Raw genomic sequence first — 13,405 nt, forward strand, 5'->3', positions numbered from 1 at the left:
AATGATGTTCAATATGTTTTGGAGGAGGTGGAATATAATTACTAAATAAGTTACTTACTCAAATAACCAACAACTGAACTACTAGGACAACTTTAATGGTATTTTAAAATGCATTACCTGTAAATTTCCATTACTATTTTCATCAGATTGCACAATTCCTTTATGGCAGTGTGGGCTGTTCTTGCCAGGCTCTCTGGTGTACTCTCCCATGGGTTGTGGTTTAACGAAAAATCTCTCCTTCAGATTTCTACTGGTGTCTTCAACATCATTACTCCCTCTTGTGGGGTTTGATCCTTGGCTTCCCACCAAATGCACAGACTGAGACTGCTGTAGAAGTTGATGTATATCCGGGAGGTTAGCAAAGGATGATCCTACTATTTGCATTAGGCTCATGAAGTTGATCTGTTGCAGCTAGGATAAAATAAAAATTAAAGAAACATCTTAAAATATAATGAAAAGAACCTAAAGAAGCAACAATAATTATCTGAGTATTCCAGAATAGTCATACTTCTGTCTTAGTAACTGCTGGACCCGTAAATGCTGAATAGGAAGCAGAGCTGGGAGAGATTTTTAAAAAAAAGGAAAAGAAGAATAGCTTCCTGTTTTCAAGGAGCTGTCAACTAGGAATATGAACTCCTGTGAGACTTGGGACTATCTGTAAAGCAGTTTACATAAACATCCCTGGGACCATAAAGGAGTGGTCTGATGGAGTGGGTGAGGATAATTAAAGAATTCCTAAAATGGGTGTGTTGTGGCAGGGTTTTTTCAGGAAAGAAAAAAGCAGAGATTAGCAACAGGTGGAGAGAGGAATTCCTGTGGAAGGGCTGACTGAGTGAAAGGAAAGGTATGCACTGTGGCTGACAAACCTTGAATAACAAAATCACTTGAGGAGCATTTAAAAAGTCCCAATGGCCAGGTCACACCCTATACCAATAAAATCAGAGTATCGGGGGATGTGAGCCAGGATTAGTATTTTTTTAAGATGACTAGGTGATTTCAATGTACAGAAAAGCTTGGGAACCACTAGCATGTACACTGGCTTAGATGGAGCAGGAAATTTATAGCTAATGAGAAGAGAAGTTAGTACAGTGGTCCAAACTGTAGCATGCATCAGAGCCACCTGTAGGACTTCTAAAAGCACTCTTTGTTGAGCCCCATCCCCAGAGTTTGATTCCAGTAGGTCTGGGATGGCAGCCTGAGAATTTGTGTTCCTAATATCTAAGTGATGCTGATGCTAATGGTTCAGGGCCCACACTTTGAGAACCACTGGACTTGTGAGAGTATGGTGGGAAAAGAGGGAAGATAAAAGCTGTCCATGGGGGTCTTTCAAGCCCAACAGAGGAATTTGCACTTCTTAAAACAAGCCAATAAGGAAACACTGCGGGTTTTAAAAAAAAATGTAGGTCCCTTCAATTACAAAAGAAATATATGCTTATTACAGAAAAAAAAAAGGATAAAAAAGAAAATTAAAATGATTCATAATCTTATTCCCAAAGATAACTAGTATTGACATTTTTTAGTGTATATCCTTTCATTCTTCGTATTTTTATTTTTTTATTATTTATTTATTTATTTATGGCTGCTTTGGGTCTCCGTTGCTGTGGGCTTTCTCTAGTTGCAGTGAGTGGGGGCTACTCCTCATTGCGCTGCACATGCTTCTCACTGTGGTGTCTTCTCTTGTTGCAGAGCATGGGCTCTAGGCACATGGGCTTCAGTAGTTGTGGCACGTGGGCTCAGCAGTTGTGGCTCACGGGCTCTAGAGCGCAGGCTCAGTAGTTGTGGCGCATGGGCTTAGTTGCTCTGCAGCATGCGGGATCTTCCCAGATCAGGGCTCAAACCCATGTCCCCTGCATTGGCAGGCAGATTCCTAACCACTGCACCACCAGGGAAGTTCCATTCTTTGTATTTTTAAAACATGACTGATATCATATAGTATACAAATTTGTGTCTGAAATTTACTGAAGATTTTAAAGCCGGAAAATAAGAGTATTAAAACAATATCTGGGGAAAAATGTCTCAGAAATGCATATATGAGACAATGGAAGTATGAAGTTCTAAGAACCTAAGGTTGGCTACCGCTATAGAAATAGCAAGTAACTGTACTGACATACAATGTAGGCAAAAGAGTCAATAGGGCATAGTAAAACACTGGATATGCATAGTGAAAGAAGGTAAAGATGACCCTCTAAGACAGTGATTCTTAATCTTCTCCAGAATTATCCGGAGAATTTGTTAAATATACAGGGCAGTGACCAGCAAAGTCCCTAGGTAATCCAAAAAACAAGTTTGACAAATGCTTCTAAAACTTTAAGCAGGTAAAATAGGTCATGCTAGTAAATAGAAAAGGGAAAGAAGAGACTCAGAAGAATAAGAATAAAATCAGTTTCAAAAAGTTCCATGGCACAGTGGGACATGCTGAAAAAGTATTCCCATCAGGACCCATAGTTCAAAGATTTTTTTTTTTAGTATAAACATCCCAGCAACAGCACATGGGGAGCTGTCACGGAGGGCATAGGTCTCTATTGGAGGAGGGGTGTGGGCAGGGCATGAGGAGGGGTATGGGCATGCTAGGAGGATGGGAACAGTCCTGGCTGCCCCACAGTGGGATGTGTGAGGGTCTCTGGCCAGGCCACAGTCCACATGGGAAGACACCAATCAGTCACGAAGTCATGGGAACGCCATGGGAACACAAGCCTGGCTGTGGGCCCAGGCACCACACAGGCGCATTCACTGTTAAACTATACAGGATGAGGCTGTACATGAGTTAATTACAAAAGAGTCGTATTTATAAAAATCTGTACACATATTTGAAAAACTCACAAAATTAGTGCCCAGAATTATCCATATAAAAATGGTATACTGGGGCTTCCCTGGTGGCACAGTGGTTGAGAGTCCGCCTGCCGATGCAGGGGACACGGGTTCGTGCCCCGGCCCGGGAAGATCCCACATGCCGCGGAGCGGCTGGGCCCATGAGCCATGGCCGCTGAGCCTGCGCGTCCAGAGCCTGTGCTCCGCAATGGGAGAGGCCACAACAGTGAGAGGCCCGCGTACCGCAAAAAAAAAAAAAAAAAAAAAAGCTATACTGCATCACATAAAAGGATATGAGGGCTTCCAGGGTGGCGCAGTGGTTAAGAATCTGCCTGCCAGTGCAGGGGACATGGGTTCACACCCTGGTCCATGAAGATGCCACATGCCGCAGAGCAACTAAGCCCGTGAGCCACAACCACTGAGCCTGCGCTCTAGAGCCCACAAGCCACAACCACTGAGCCCGCGTGCCACAGCTACTGAAGCCCGTGTGCCTAGAGCCCATGCTCCGCAACAAGAGAAGCCACTGCAATGAGAAGCCCACGCGCGACAACGAAGAGTAGCCCCTGCTCGCCACAACGAGAAAACCCACGCACAGCAACTAAGACCCAACGCAGCGCAAAATAAAATAAATAAATAAAAAAGAAAATTGTACAATTAAAAACAAAAAGGATATGAAAGTGAATGTAGAACACATGAAGAGAAGAGAAGATCTGAGGGAAATTAATGTTTAAGGAATAAAACAGAAAAGGGAAATATTTAAAAATTGTTGGTAGACAGAGGAAAGGATAACCAGGTGAGAAAAAGATGATGGAAGGCAAAGTGAACAATACTTTAAAATGCAGCTGACAATTTCAAACCAAGCCAACATTTGGTTTGGGGATGATAAATGTGACGTGACAGGCTGTGTTAGAAAATAAACTTTGCGCACTTTTGAGCAGGGGCCGCTGGTCTGGTTTGATTATCCCCCACCTCACTTTTGTGAGCAGCTCTGCATCCCCAAGAGCTCAGTAAAAAAAAGTCGCCATGGGAAGTAGGGAACTCAGCCTAGACTCTAGTCCCTAGAGTTAGGACTTCTGAATAACAAAGCAAGAGTGCCCAAAGCAGAGAAGCCCTGCAATTTAATTTTAACTTGTCCGTCTCTGGAAGTTTGTTCATATTTTAAAACCTTACATATATATCATGTGTAGACTTACTTATTTATATGAAGATGTGCTTACCTGAACTAATTTAAACATTTCATCTTGGAGCATTTCCCTAACAGAATCGGAATAATGTGATAACTGAGCCCTGGGTTCGTTTCTCTGGGTTGGCTGAGCTGTTGGCCCAGGTGTTTGTGAAGCAACAGTGACTCTATTTGATACCAAAGGTGGAGCTGAGGAAGATTTATCTTTACATGCAGAGATCCGTGCACTATGTGGAAGCATATAAATAAAAAACACACATTAATCAAGAAAGAAACAAATTAGATGTCTATGAGCTGAGTATTTTGATCCTACTTTTTAATTCTACTTTAAAAGCTTTCTGGAGGTTTTCAGGAAATTTAAACTCTAAAGCCGATCTCACTCTATCCCTCAGCCCCCAGACACATTTGTCATCAGCACAGTTATTCATCCAAATGCTGTAATTAAGGGACATGTAATGTCTAGTCAGCCATGGTCCTCTCCCTATGGTGTTACAACCCAGGACAGTTCTCACATTCATTCTACTTGCCTGGTCCCTACAGGCATCTGAGTTTGAGACCTGTGCAATCATTCTGATTAGGTGTACAGAGTATGTAATTTGGCATAGGAATATATTTCTTGGACTAAATTTAATGATCCAGAATGGATTTAAGAAAACTGTGGAAAGTATGGGTTAAAAAAATGTTTAATTCTAACATGGATAGAGCAAACTCCTGTCGTTCTTCATTAAATGTGAAATAACAGTATTGTGAACATTTCATTTCCAAACAGTTGATATTAATAATTAAACCCTAACGAAAATGCTTATTTAGAAATAAAAGTTAAAAATCAAAGTAAGTTTTGTTTTATAAAATGATTGTTTGGGGATGATTCCTTAAAACATAGAAGGGACTCAATGTTGTACAAGCAAATCAATTTTATAACCTAAATTAGGGAACGGGCACTATCATGTCGAAATAAACTGATCATTGTCTCTATAAAGAAAATAACACATTAAACTGTGTTTATATTTATTTGGATTTACATTCATTCCCTTTCAGCAATAACATTTGCCTTTTATCAAGCATCTCACAACCTTAATAACAAAACTATATTTGGGAAATCCATAAAAAAACAGGCGTTACAACTGACTTGCCTATTTTAAGACAACTTTATTGGCCTTTGCTTTCAACAAGTAACAAGGAGATAAATTCTAATACTGGAGAATTTTTTTAAAGCAAATTTGTGCTATATCATTCTCCTATTTCAACACGATTTGTAAACACTAAACACTGTTCAACTTCTGTAAAATAAATACAGAAGACAACTGGATGACTCTTTTCTATGAGAGAATTAGAAGCATTTCATATGCTATTAGAGATCTGCTAGAGGCTGAAAATGAGCAAGAACTACATCTTTCAATAATATATCCACTACTTCTTTTTTCCAGAAAAGACTTGTTCTAAAATAGTTCCTGCATGTCTTTAAAACACAACTGTTAGAGGAAAATCTTTTACTCTCTTAGTTTTTGGTCAAGATGTTAGTAATTATTTCAAAATGGTACAGCAGGCATCATTTCATTCTCTTATCTATTTGTAATTATATCAATATGGTACAGTATGCAAAAATTCTCACCTAGAAACTTCTGAACTTGTATCTACACCAAATGAATGAGGAGTGATGTGTTCTGGATCTATAAAGCCTTCGATCATTCTATAATTAAAGATTAATAATCAATTAGGAAGCAAGATATTCTTCGCATTACCTAAGGTCCAGGTGATCTAATGCTCCACAATCTAAGAGTCTCAACATCCTCTAATCTTCTGTAATGCTTAGCTCATAATTACAATCTATTTACATCTGTCTCTATAGCAATAGTAACAGATTCAAACAAAAGCAAAGAATATGTCTGGATGGCTTTAGTATACGACTTGACCACTATTAAATGCTTGGCAACAGAAATAATATAATCTAAAATGAGCAGAAATGAAGTTAGCTGGGACCTCAAATTTTACCTAGGAAGAAGCAGACACTTTGCTCAGGAACACTACAGAGACCATTATCACATCTGAAACTGTAATGACTAGCTTTTTATTAATAGAAATATCTATATTACTTGTAAAGGCACAGGACATTAAACATATTTTTTTGTTAATTATCCACAGAAGACCCCAACAAAAAAGAAGAGAAAGAAAATCTAATTATGTTGCCTCTCTTATCTGAGGTAATTCTAAAATTCTAAAACATCAAAAATTCTAAAAATCATGCCCAAAAGAAATCATGCCCAAACTGCAACAAATGAAAACTGCTTGCAGCTATCCTTGAAGCAATAATAAGCTAGCGGGCTTCCCTGGTGGCACAGTGGTTGAGAGTCCGCCTGACAATGCAGGGGACACAGGTTTGTGCCCTGGTCTGGGAAGATACCACATGCCGCGGAACGGCTGGGCCCGTGAGCCATGGCCACTGAGCCTGCGCGTCTGGAGCCTGTGCTCTGCAACGGGAGAGGCCACAACAGTGAGAGGCCCGCGTACCACACACACACACACACACACACACACACACACACACACACACAAAAATAATAAGCTAGCAAGCAGAGTATGTGTCCATCAAAGCCCTATGGACAGTGTGCAGTAATCATACCATAACACTGAAAGATTATACATATATGACTCATAATGATTCTTTACTTGACCCATGAAAAGTGGAATTAGTATGGAAAGGGAGTACCCTAATTAGCAGCTGAATAACTCTGGTATATTCATAGCTATATTTTACTTTAAGGTTGATAGTAACAGGAGAACAAACAGCATTTTAGACATCATTATTTATTTCACTCTACCAAGATTTAGAAGTATAGAATTTACTAAAAATCATCACTACCATTACTATTAAATTGAGGTTACAATTTCACTAGGAACACAGTATCACCATAAAATATATATTGTCAATGATGAGGAAAACAAAAAACCCTCTTCATCAAGTGAATCCCAGATGAGCTCTGAAAGCTTTCCATACTTTTTCCCCCTTACCCTTTCTGTTCAGTTGATTTTTCCTCCACACATGTCTCTAACACTTCTTCCCTTGGACACTGAACCTCTCCTGTGGAATGCTGTTAAAATTAATAGTACCCAAAAAGAAAATAGGTGAAACAAACAGGTATTACTGTCTTAGGTATCTTGAGTTTCACGTTAGCCATTCGCCTGGAATAAAAACAGTCTAAAAGCAAGTGCGAAACCAAACATTAAAATGTACTCCCAGTCCTGCTCTGACTAGACTTTTATTCTGTGATGCCTTTGGCCCATCACCCTGAGCCACTGAGCATATTAAACTACAAAGACAAATGATGTCACTAGAAATCATTTACAATGTATTTACAATGTATTTGTAAATTAAATTACACACACATCACTACATAAGTAAGTACAACTGACCTTTGAACAACACTGGTCTGAACTAAGGGGGTGCACTTATATGCAGATTTTTTCAGTAAATACACTACACCATCTGGGGTTGGTTGAATCCGCGCCAGGTCCTGGAACCAATCCTCTGTGAATATTAAGGGATGAATGGATGAGGATTTTTGACTGCATGGGGGTCAAAGCCCCTAACTGCCATGTTGTTCAAGGGCCAACTGTACGCTGTGAAAACAACTAGAATATCAGAAAAAAAAAAAATCCTTCTTAAAGGAATTGTTTCAATAATTAGAGATGTCTGTGTTCTACCTGGAAATCCAGAGTATAGGATTTTGAGAAAAGAAGTAATAAATAAAAGTGCATGTATGTGTACAAACTGCACACTACTGCTGAATTATACATTCTGAATGTGGAACACTTGCATCACTCTTGATTAAATTAATTTACTACAGCAGTTTATGAAATTAACATTTCATTGCCTGAAATTATTAGACATCTAACTAATTATAGAATTTCAGTGAAAGAAAAATGCTGCATGGCTACACTCTACAATCCACAGTACACTTTTGAGAGAGAATAGCCTTGGTTGGATATATTGAAAAAAACACTATAGTGTTACCATAGCATAATTTAAGTAACTTTATCCACTACTTATAGACTTACTTCTTCTAAATGCTGTGGTAAAGTCTGCATCTGCATGTAAGACGCAATACTGGGACTTTTAACAATTCCAACAGATTCTTTGGCATCCTCTACACGGAAACAAGAAGGAAGAGAAAACTGACCTTTTGAAAAATAATCAATTTTCTTTTTAGAATGTTCAGAAATACTATAGGAAACAATATAATGGCAGAAACATTTTCTATACTCCTTACAAAAATATCTTTAAACACCTAGAGACAACCCCTCTTCATCAAGTGAAGCACAGGTGAGCCTTGAGAGGCCTCATATCAGTGTGTGTAACTCCATATAAAGCTCTGAGAGTTTCTGTTTTAAAGAAGACTGCCAAGGAAAGGTTCATAGAATTGGTTCACAGCAATGAGGAGACCCATAATAATTACACAGCAAGGCAAAAGGCCTCAAAATTGTATATTCAGGTTATAAGTTAATATGCTTAATGTTTCATAAATATTAAATACTCTTTAAATACTTGGCTTTAGGCTATTATAAACATGCCAATTTAGATGTAAGACTAAGTTATCTCAGATAATCATTCACCAATATCAAATTAGTAAGGTCAAACAAAAAGATTAGCTAAATGAACTGACCTTCATAGTCTGATGGGTATATATCCATTTCCTCCTGTGCAAATGTTTCTACTTCTAAAAGATCCTCCTCAATATCTACAAATACTTTTTCAGTATCATCAGTGACAGAAATAATTTCATCATTGGTTCCTTTTATTTCGGGATTTTTTACTTCAGTTGGCATTCTACTGACAAAAATTAAGCAGCTAAAATTATAACTCATTCTTGGGAACAAAGAGCTTGCTTTCAATTGATTCAGTTTATTGAAAAAGAACAAACTAAGCTTTCGTATTTATAAAGTTTGTTTTTTAACCATGTATGGCAAATACCAGAAGCTTAACAAAAGGTTGTTCAATAAGTAATTGAATGTCCCGTTTTTATTTACTCAAAGGATTAGAATAGTTTCGACTTTTCTAAATTTGCCATTCTCACAAAGGAATCTTCCTGCTACCAAGGCTTCAGCTTTAGTATTCAAAGATACATTACTTGTAGTATTACTTAATATGGAAAAATGGATGAGATGATTAGTTCAACTTCCTCTGACACAGGAAATCAATGAACATAATAAAGGGATCTCTTGGGATGAATTAGCTCCTCTCTTACAAGATATAAGCTAGACCAACACGTAAAGAAACAAAATTTGTAATGAATTGTTAAAGTACTTCAGAAAGCACTTGCTTACTGCTTCTCTAGTTCAAAGAAATGCTCATTTCTTTAACCTTCAAGGGTTCAATTCTCCTTTAAGCCCAAACACCATCAAACAAGGTACTTGAAAAGGAAGGTATAATCAGCAACTTACTTCAAGATACTTTGACAAGATTCATTCTGATCATTTCTTTCCTCACTCCCACCTTGAGTGGATACTGCAACAGAACAACCAGCATCTGTTTTATAATCACTCTCTATATTGGGTCCATTCTGAGGCTCAGGGTAATTATTCTCTAGCACCTAAAACAAACCATTTATAGTACTTAATATTCATTACTGAATCCCTTACTTTTCATTATATTTTTAGATTATTAATACTTTCTACAGAACTTCTCCTGATTAAGTCTCTTATTCATTTACCAAGTATTTACTGCATTTCTAATACTCAATATTTGATGCTGAAGCAATGACTGTCTTTATTCCACCTAGAAAAAATAAGCTTGACTACCTAAAGAGTATTCAAAAGAAATCAGCCTTACACACTTGAAAGGTATATCACCAGTGTTTTCAGGCCACAGAACAATAGCAATAAAAATGTAAAGTTGCTTTCATTTCACTCTCTTTACAGTTATAAAGACATTTAGTAATTATTTCAAAATGACATAGTGGGCAAAAATATATGCAGCTAAAAATACAAGGGATGTACCTCTTTTGTTTTACTTAGAAATTTAGGTATGCATCACCTAGAAACACTTAAAAATTTCCATGACAACAAATATCACAGTATCTTCTAAACTACCTTACAATAACAGAAACTGATCTCAAAATAAGGGGAAAAAAAACACAAAAAGAAAACATAAAACAACAAAATTTCTTCAACCCAGAATAAACTAGTTTAAAATGAAGGCAATTCAAAATAGAACAAACGAAGAATTAAAAAGTGTGGAGGGGTGTTGACCAAGATGGCAACACAGGAGGCTCCTGGATTCTCCTCCTCTCACAGACACACTGAATGTACAACTACACACAGAAAATTACCACTGAAAGAAATCCAGAAACTCACTGAGTGACTCCTACGCATCAGGGGAATAAGAAAACACATGTTGAAACAGGCAGTTAAGGCTGAAACACAATCTGACCATAAACCCCAACCCTGGAACAGTGCCCTACAAGCAGGAGGGAACTTCTAACTTCCAGCTTCTAAAAAGCAAAGGGTTTCGACCCTACATTTAGTGCCCAGACTTTTAAGACTCCTACTTGAGAATCAGGCCCCCAAAACACCTAGCTCTGAGAGCCAAAGAATCTTGTATCCATGAAACCCACAAAAGTATAGCAAACAAAGATGCAGTTATTAACAAGTGTGTGAGCACTCCACTGCAGCTATCCCCACAGGGCTTAGCACAGAGGGGCAGGCAAAAACAGCCATCTCCCAGTCTTCCCCTGGAATAAGTCCATCTGCATACTTTGTAAGCTGCTGCCTGGGGATCCCGTGCCTGGCTCCAGCCCTCCCCAGACACCAGGGAAGCCAAAGGACACCTCCTCTATCTTCTCTATCTAGCCTGCTCCAAGTCATCAGTATCTCCCTAGAAGGAGCCTGCACACGCATATGTTGCCCCAGTTTTTGCAGCTGCTGACTCAGGGGGAGGTCCCTGGACCACCTGCCTCTGATAGCCAGTACGGCTTGTATTCACAAGTCCTACAGGACTGTAGCAAACAAAGAAGCAGTTCTTAATGGGTGCAGGAATACCCACAATGGCTATACACATGGGCCCAGACCACAGGGAGCAGGCAAAAATACCCATCTCCCGGTTACTCCCCAAGAAGGGCTTAACTACATACTTTGCCACATGCTGTCTGAGGGTCTGGCTTCCAATCAGCCTGCATCTGGTGCTAAATGTGATCTACCCCTTTGGGACACTGACAGGTCTTCGCATAACCTCAATTACTAGGAATCACGAAGAACAAAGGAGGCTTAGATAATCACAAAGGTTTCAGAGACAACCAAAAGCTCAAGCCAGGCTAACTGATGAGGTTCATCTCCTACATAAGACCACTCTGTTCAGACTGGGCGATGTGGCTATTTTATCTAATGCTCAGAAACCAACAAAGAGACTCAAAGAAAATAAAGAAACAGAGGAATATGTTCCAAACAAATGAATAAGATAAATCTCCAGAAACAGATCTTAATGAAAGAGATAAGTGATTTACCTGATAGAGATCTAAAATAACAATCACTGAGATGAGGCCAACAATGCATGAACAAAGTGACACTTTCAAGGAAGAGACAGAAAATACAAAAAAAGTACAAAACGTAAATTAGAACTGAAGAACACAATAGCTGAACTGAAAAAGTCACTGAAGGGATTCAGTAACAGACTAAATCAAGCAGAAAAAAGGACCAGAGAACTCAAAAATAGGGCAGTGGAATCAAAGAAGCAAGAAGGAAGAAGAATAAAAGAGTGCAGATAACTTAAGGGACCAATATATGCATTACAGAGGTTCCAGAAAGAGAGAAAGGGGCAAAAAGCTTATTCAAAGAAATAATGGCTGAAAACTACTGAAACCTGGGGAAGTAAACAGACATCCGATCCAGAAAGCCCAGAAAGTTCAAAATAACATAAATTCAAAGAAACCTACACCAAGAGACAAGAGTTAAAAACAAGGAGAGAATCTTAAAAGCAGCAAAAGAAAAACAATTTGTTACATATAGAGGAAGCCCTATAATGTTATCAGTAGATTTTTCAGCAGAAATTCTGTAGTCCAGAAGGGAATGGCATGATATATTAAAAGTGCTGAAAGAAAAAAACTGCCAACCAAGAATACTCTACCCAGCAAAGTTGTCCTTCAGAATTGAAGGAAAGATAGTTTTCCAGACAAGCAAAAGCTGAAGGAGTTCATGACCACTAAACCAGCCTTACAAGAAAAGTTAAAAAGAGTTCTTCAAGCTGAAACAAATAGATGCTAATTAGTAGCAGAAAAACATACGAAAGTATAAAACTCATTGGTAAAGGTAAATATATAGTTAAATTCAGAATATTCTAGTGTTGTAATGGTGGTGGGTTAAACACTCATAACTCTACTATGAAGAATAAATCACAAAAGTATTAAAGATAACTATAACTACAATAATTTATTAATGGATACACAATGTAAAAAGATATAAATTGTTACATCAAAAATATAAAATGCAGGGAGAGGGGTAGTGTAATAAATATGCAGAGCTTTTGTATGCATTCGAAGCTAAGTTATCAGCTTAAAACAGACTATTACAAATATAACTTGTTTCAGTATAAGCCTCATGGTAACCACAAAGCAAAAGCCTATAGTAAACAAGTGAACAAAAAACCCACAAAAGATTTTTTAAAAGGAATCCAAGCATACCTCTACAGAAAATATTCAAATCTCAAAGAATAGAGCAAAAGAGGAAGAGGGAGTTTGGTCTAGTGGTTAGGATTTGCATTGTCACTGCTGTGGCCTGCATTCAATCTTTGGGTGGGAAAGAAACTGAGATCCTGTAAGCCATGTGGCATGGCCAAAAACAAACAAACAAAAAAACAGCAAGAGAGGAAGAAAAGAACAAAGGAAATACAAAACAACCAGAAAACAATTAACAAAATGGCAGTATTAAGGCCATACATATCCGTACATATCTATAATTGATTTAAAGGTAAATGGACTAAATTCTCCAATCAGAAGACATGGAGTAGTTGAATGGATTAAAAAAAGACCCAACTGTATACTGCCTACAAGAGACTCGCTTCAGCTTTAAAGACACACGCATACTGAAAGTGAAGAGATGGAAAAGTATTCCATGCAAGCAGAAACCAAAGGAAAACAGGGGTAGCTATATTTAGACAAAACGAACTTTAAGCCAAAGACTATAACAACAAAGAAGCTCATTATATAATGATAAAGGGGCCAATTCATCAAGAATATATAACATCAATTAATATTTATGCAGCCAACATAGAAGCCAACAAAAAATTAACTCAAAATGGATTAAAGACTTGAAAGTAAGACCTGAAACTATAAAGCTCCTAGAAGAAAAGACAGGCAGTTAAAGCTCCTTGATGATGATTTTTTGGATTTGACACCAAAAGCAAAGGAAACAAAAGCAAATTTGAAT

The 13,405-nt window shown here is 38.0% G+C and overlaps 1 protein-coding gene across 15 annotated transcripts in view; it reads right to left on the minus strand.

Annotated features, from left to right (window-relative positions):
- Positions 1–13,405, minus strand: part of CPLANE1 (ciliogenesis and planar polarity effector complex subunit 1) — a 130,346-nt gene that overhangs the window by 70,785 nt on the left and 46,156 nt on the right. For 12 of the 15 annotated variants that reach the window (XM_073802062.1, XM_033852804.2, XM_033852803.2 and 9 more), the window contains 7 exons: positions 9,431–9,579; positions 8,653–8,819; positions 8,048–8,136; positions 7,001–7,080; positions 5,604–5,681; positions 4,026–4,218; positions 118–411 (listed from right to left, as the gene is read on the minus strand). In XM_073802062.1, the coding sequence (XP_073658163.1) occupies positions 118–411; positions 4,026–4,218; positions 5,604–5,681; positions 7,001–7,080; positions 8,048–8,136; positions 8,653–8,819; positions 9,431–9,579 (1,050 nt within the window). The remainder of the gene's footprint in view (positions 1–117; positions 412–4,025; positions 4,219–5,603; positions 5,682–7,000; positions 7,081–8,047; positions 8,137–8,652; positions 8,820–9,430; positions 9,580–13,405) is intronic. The other 3 variants (XM_033852796.2, XM_073802059.1, XM_033852805.2) reach the window with 3 other exon arrangements.

This window comes from Tursiops truncatus, chromosome 3 (assembly GCF_011762595.2).
Source record: "Tursiops truncatus isolate mTurTru1 chromosome 3, mTurTru1.mat.Y, whole genome shotgun sequence".
NCBI lineage: Eukaryota > Metazoa > Chordata > Mammalia > Artiodactyla > Delphinidae > Tursiops > Tursiops truncatus.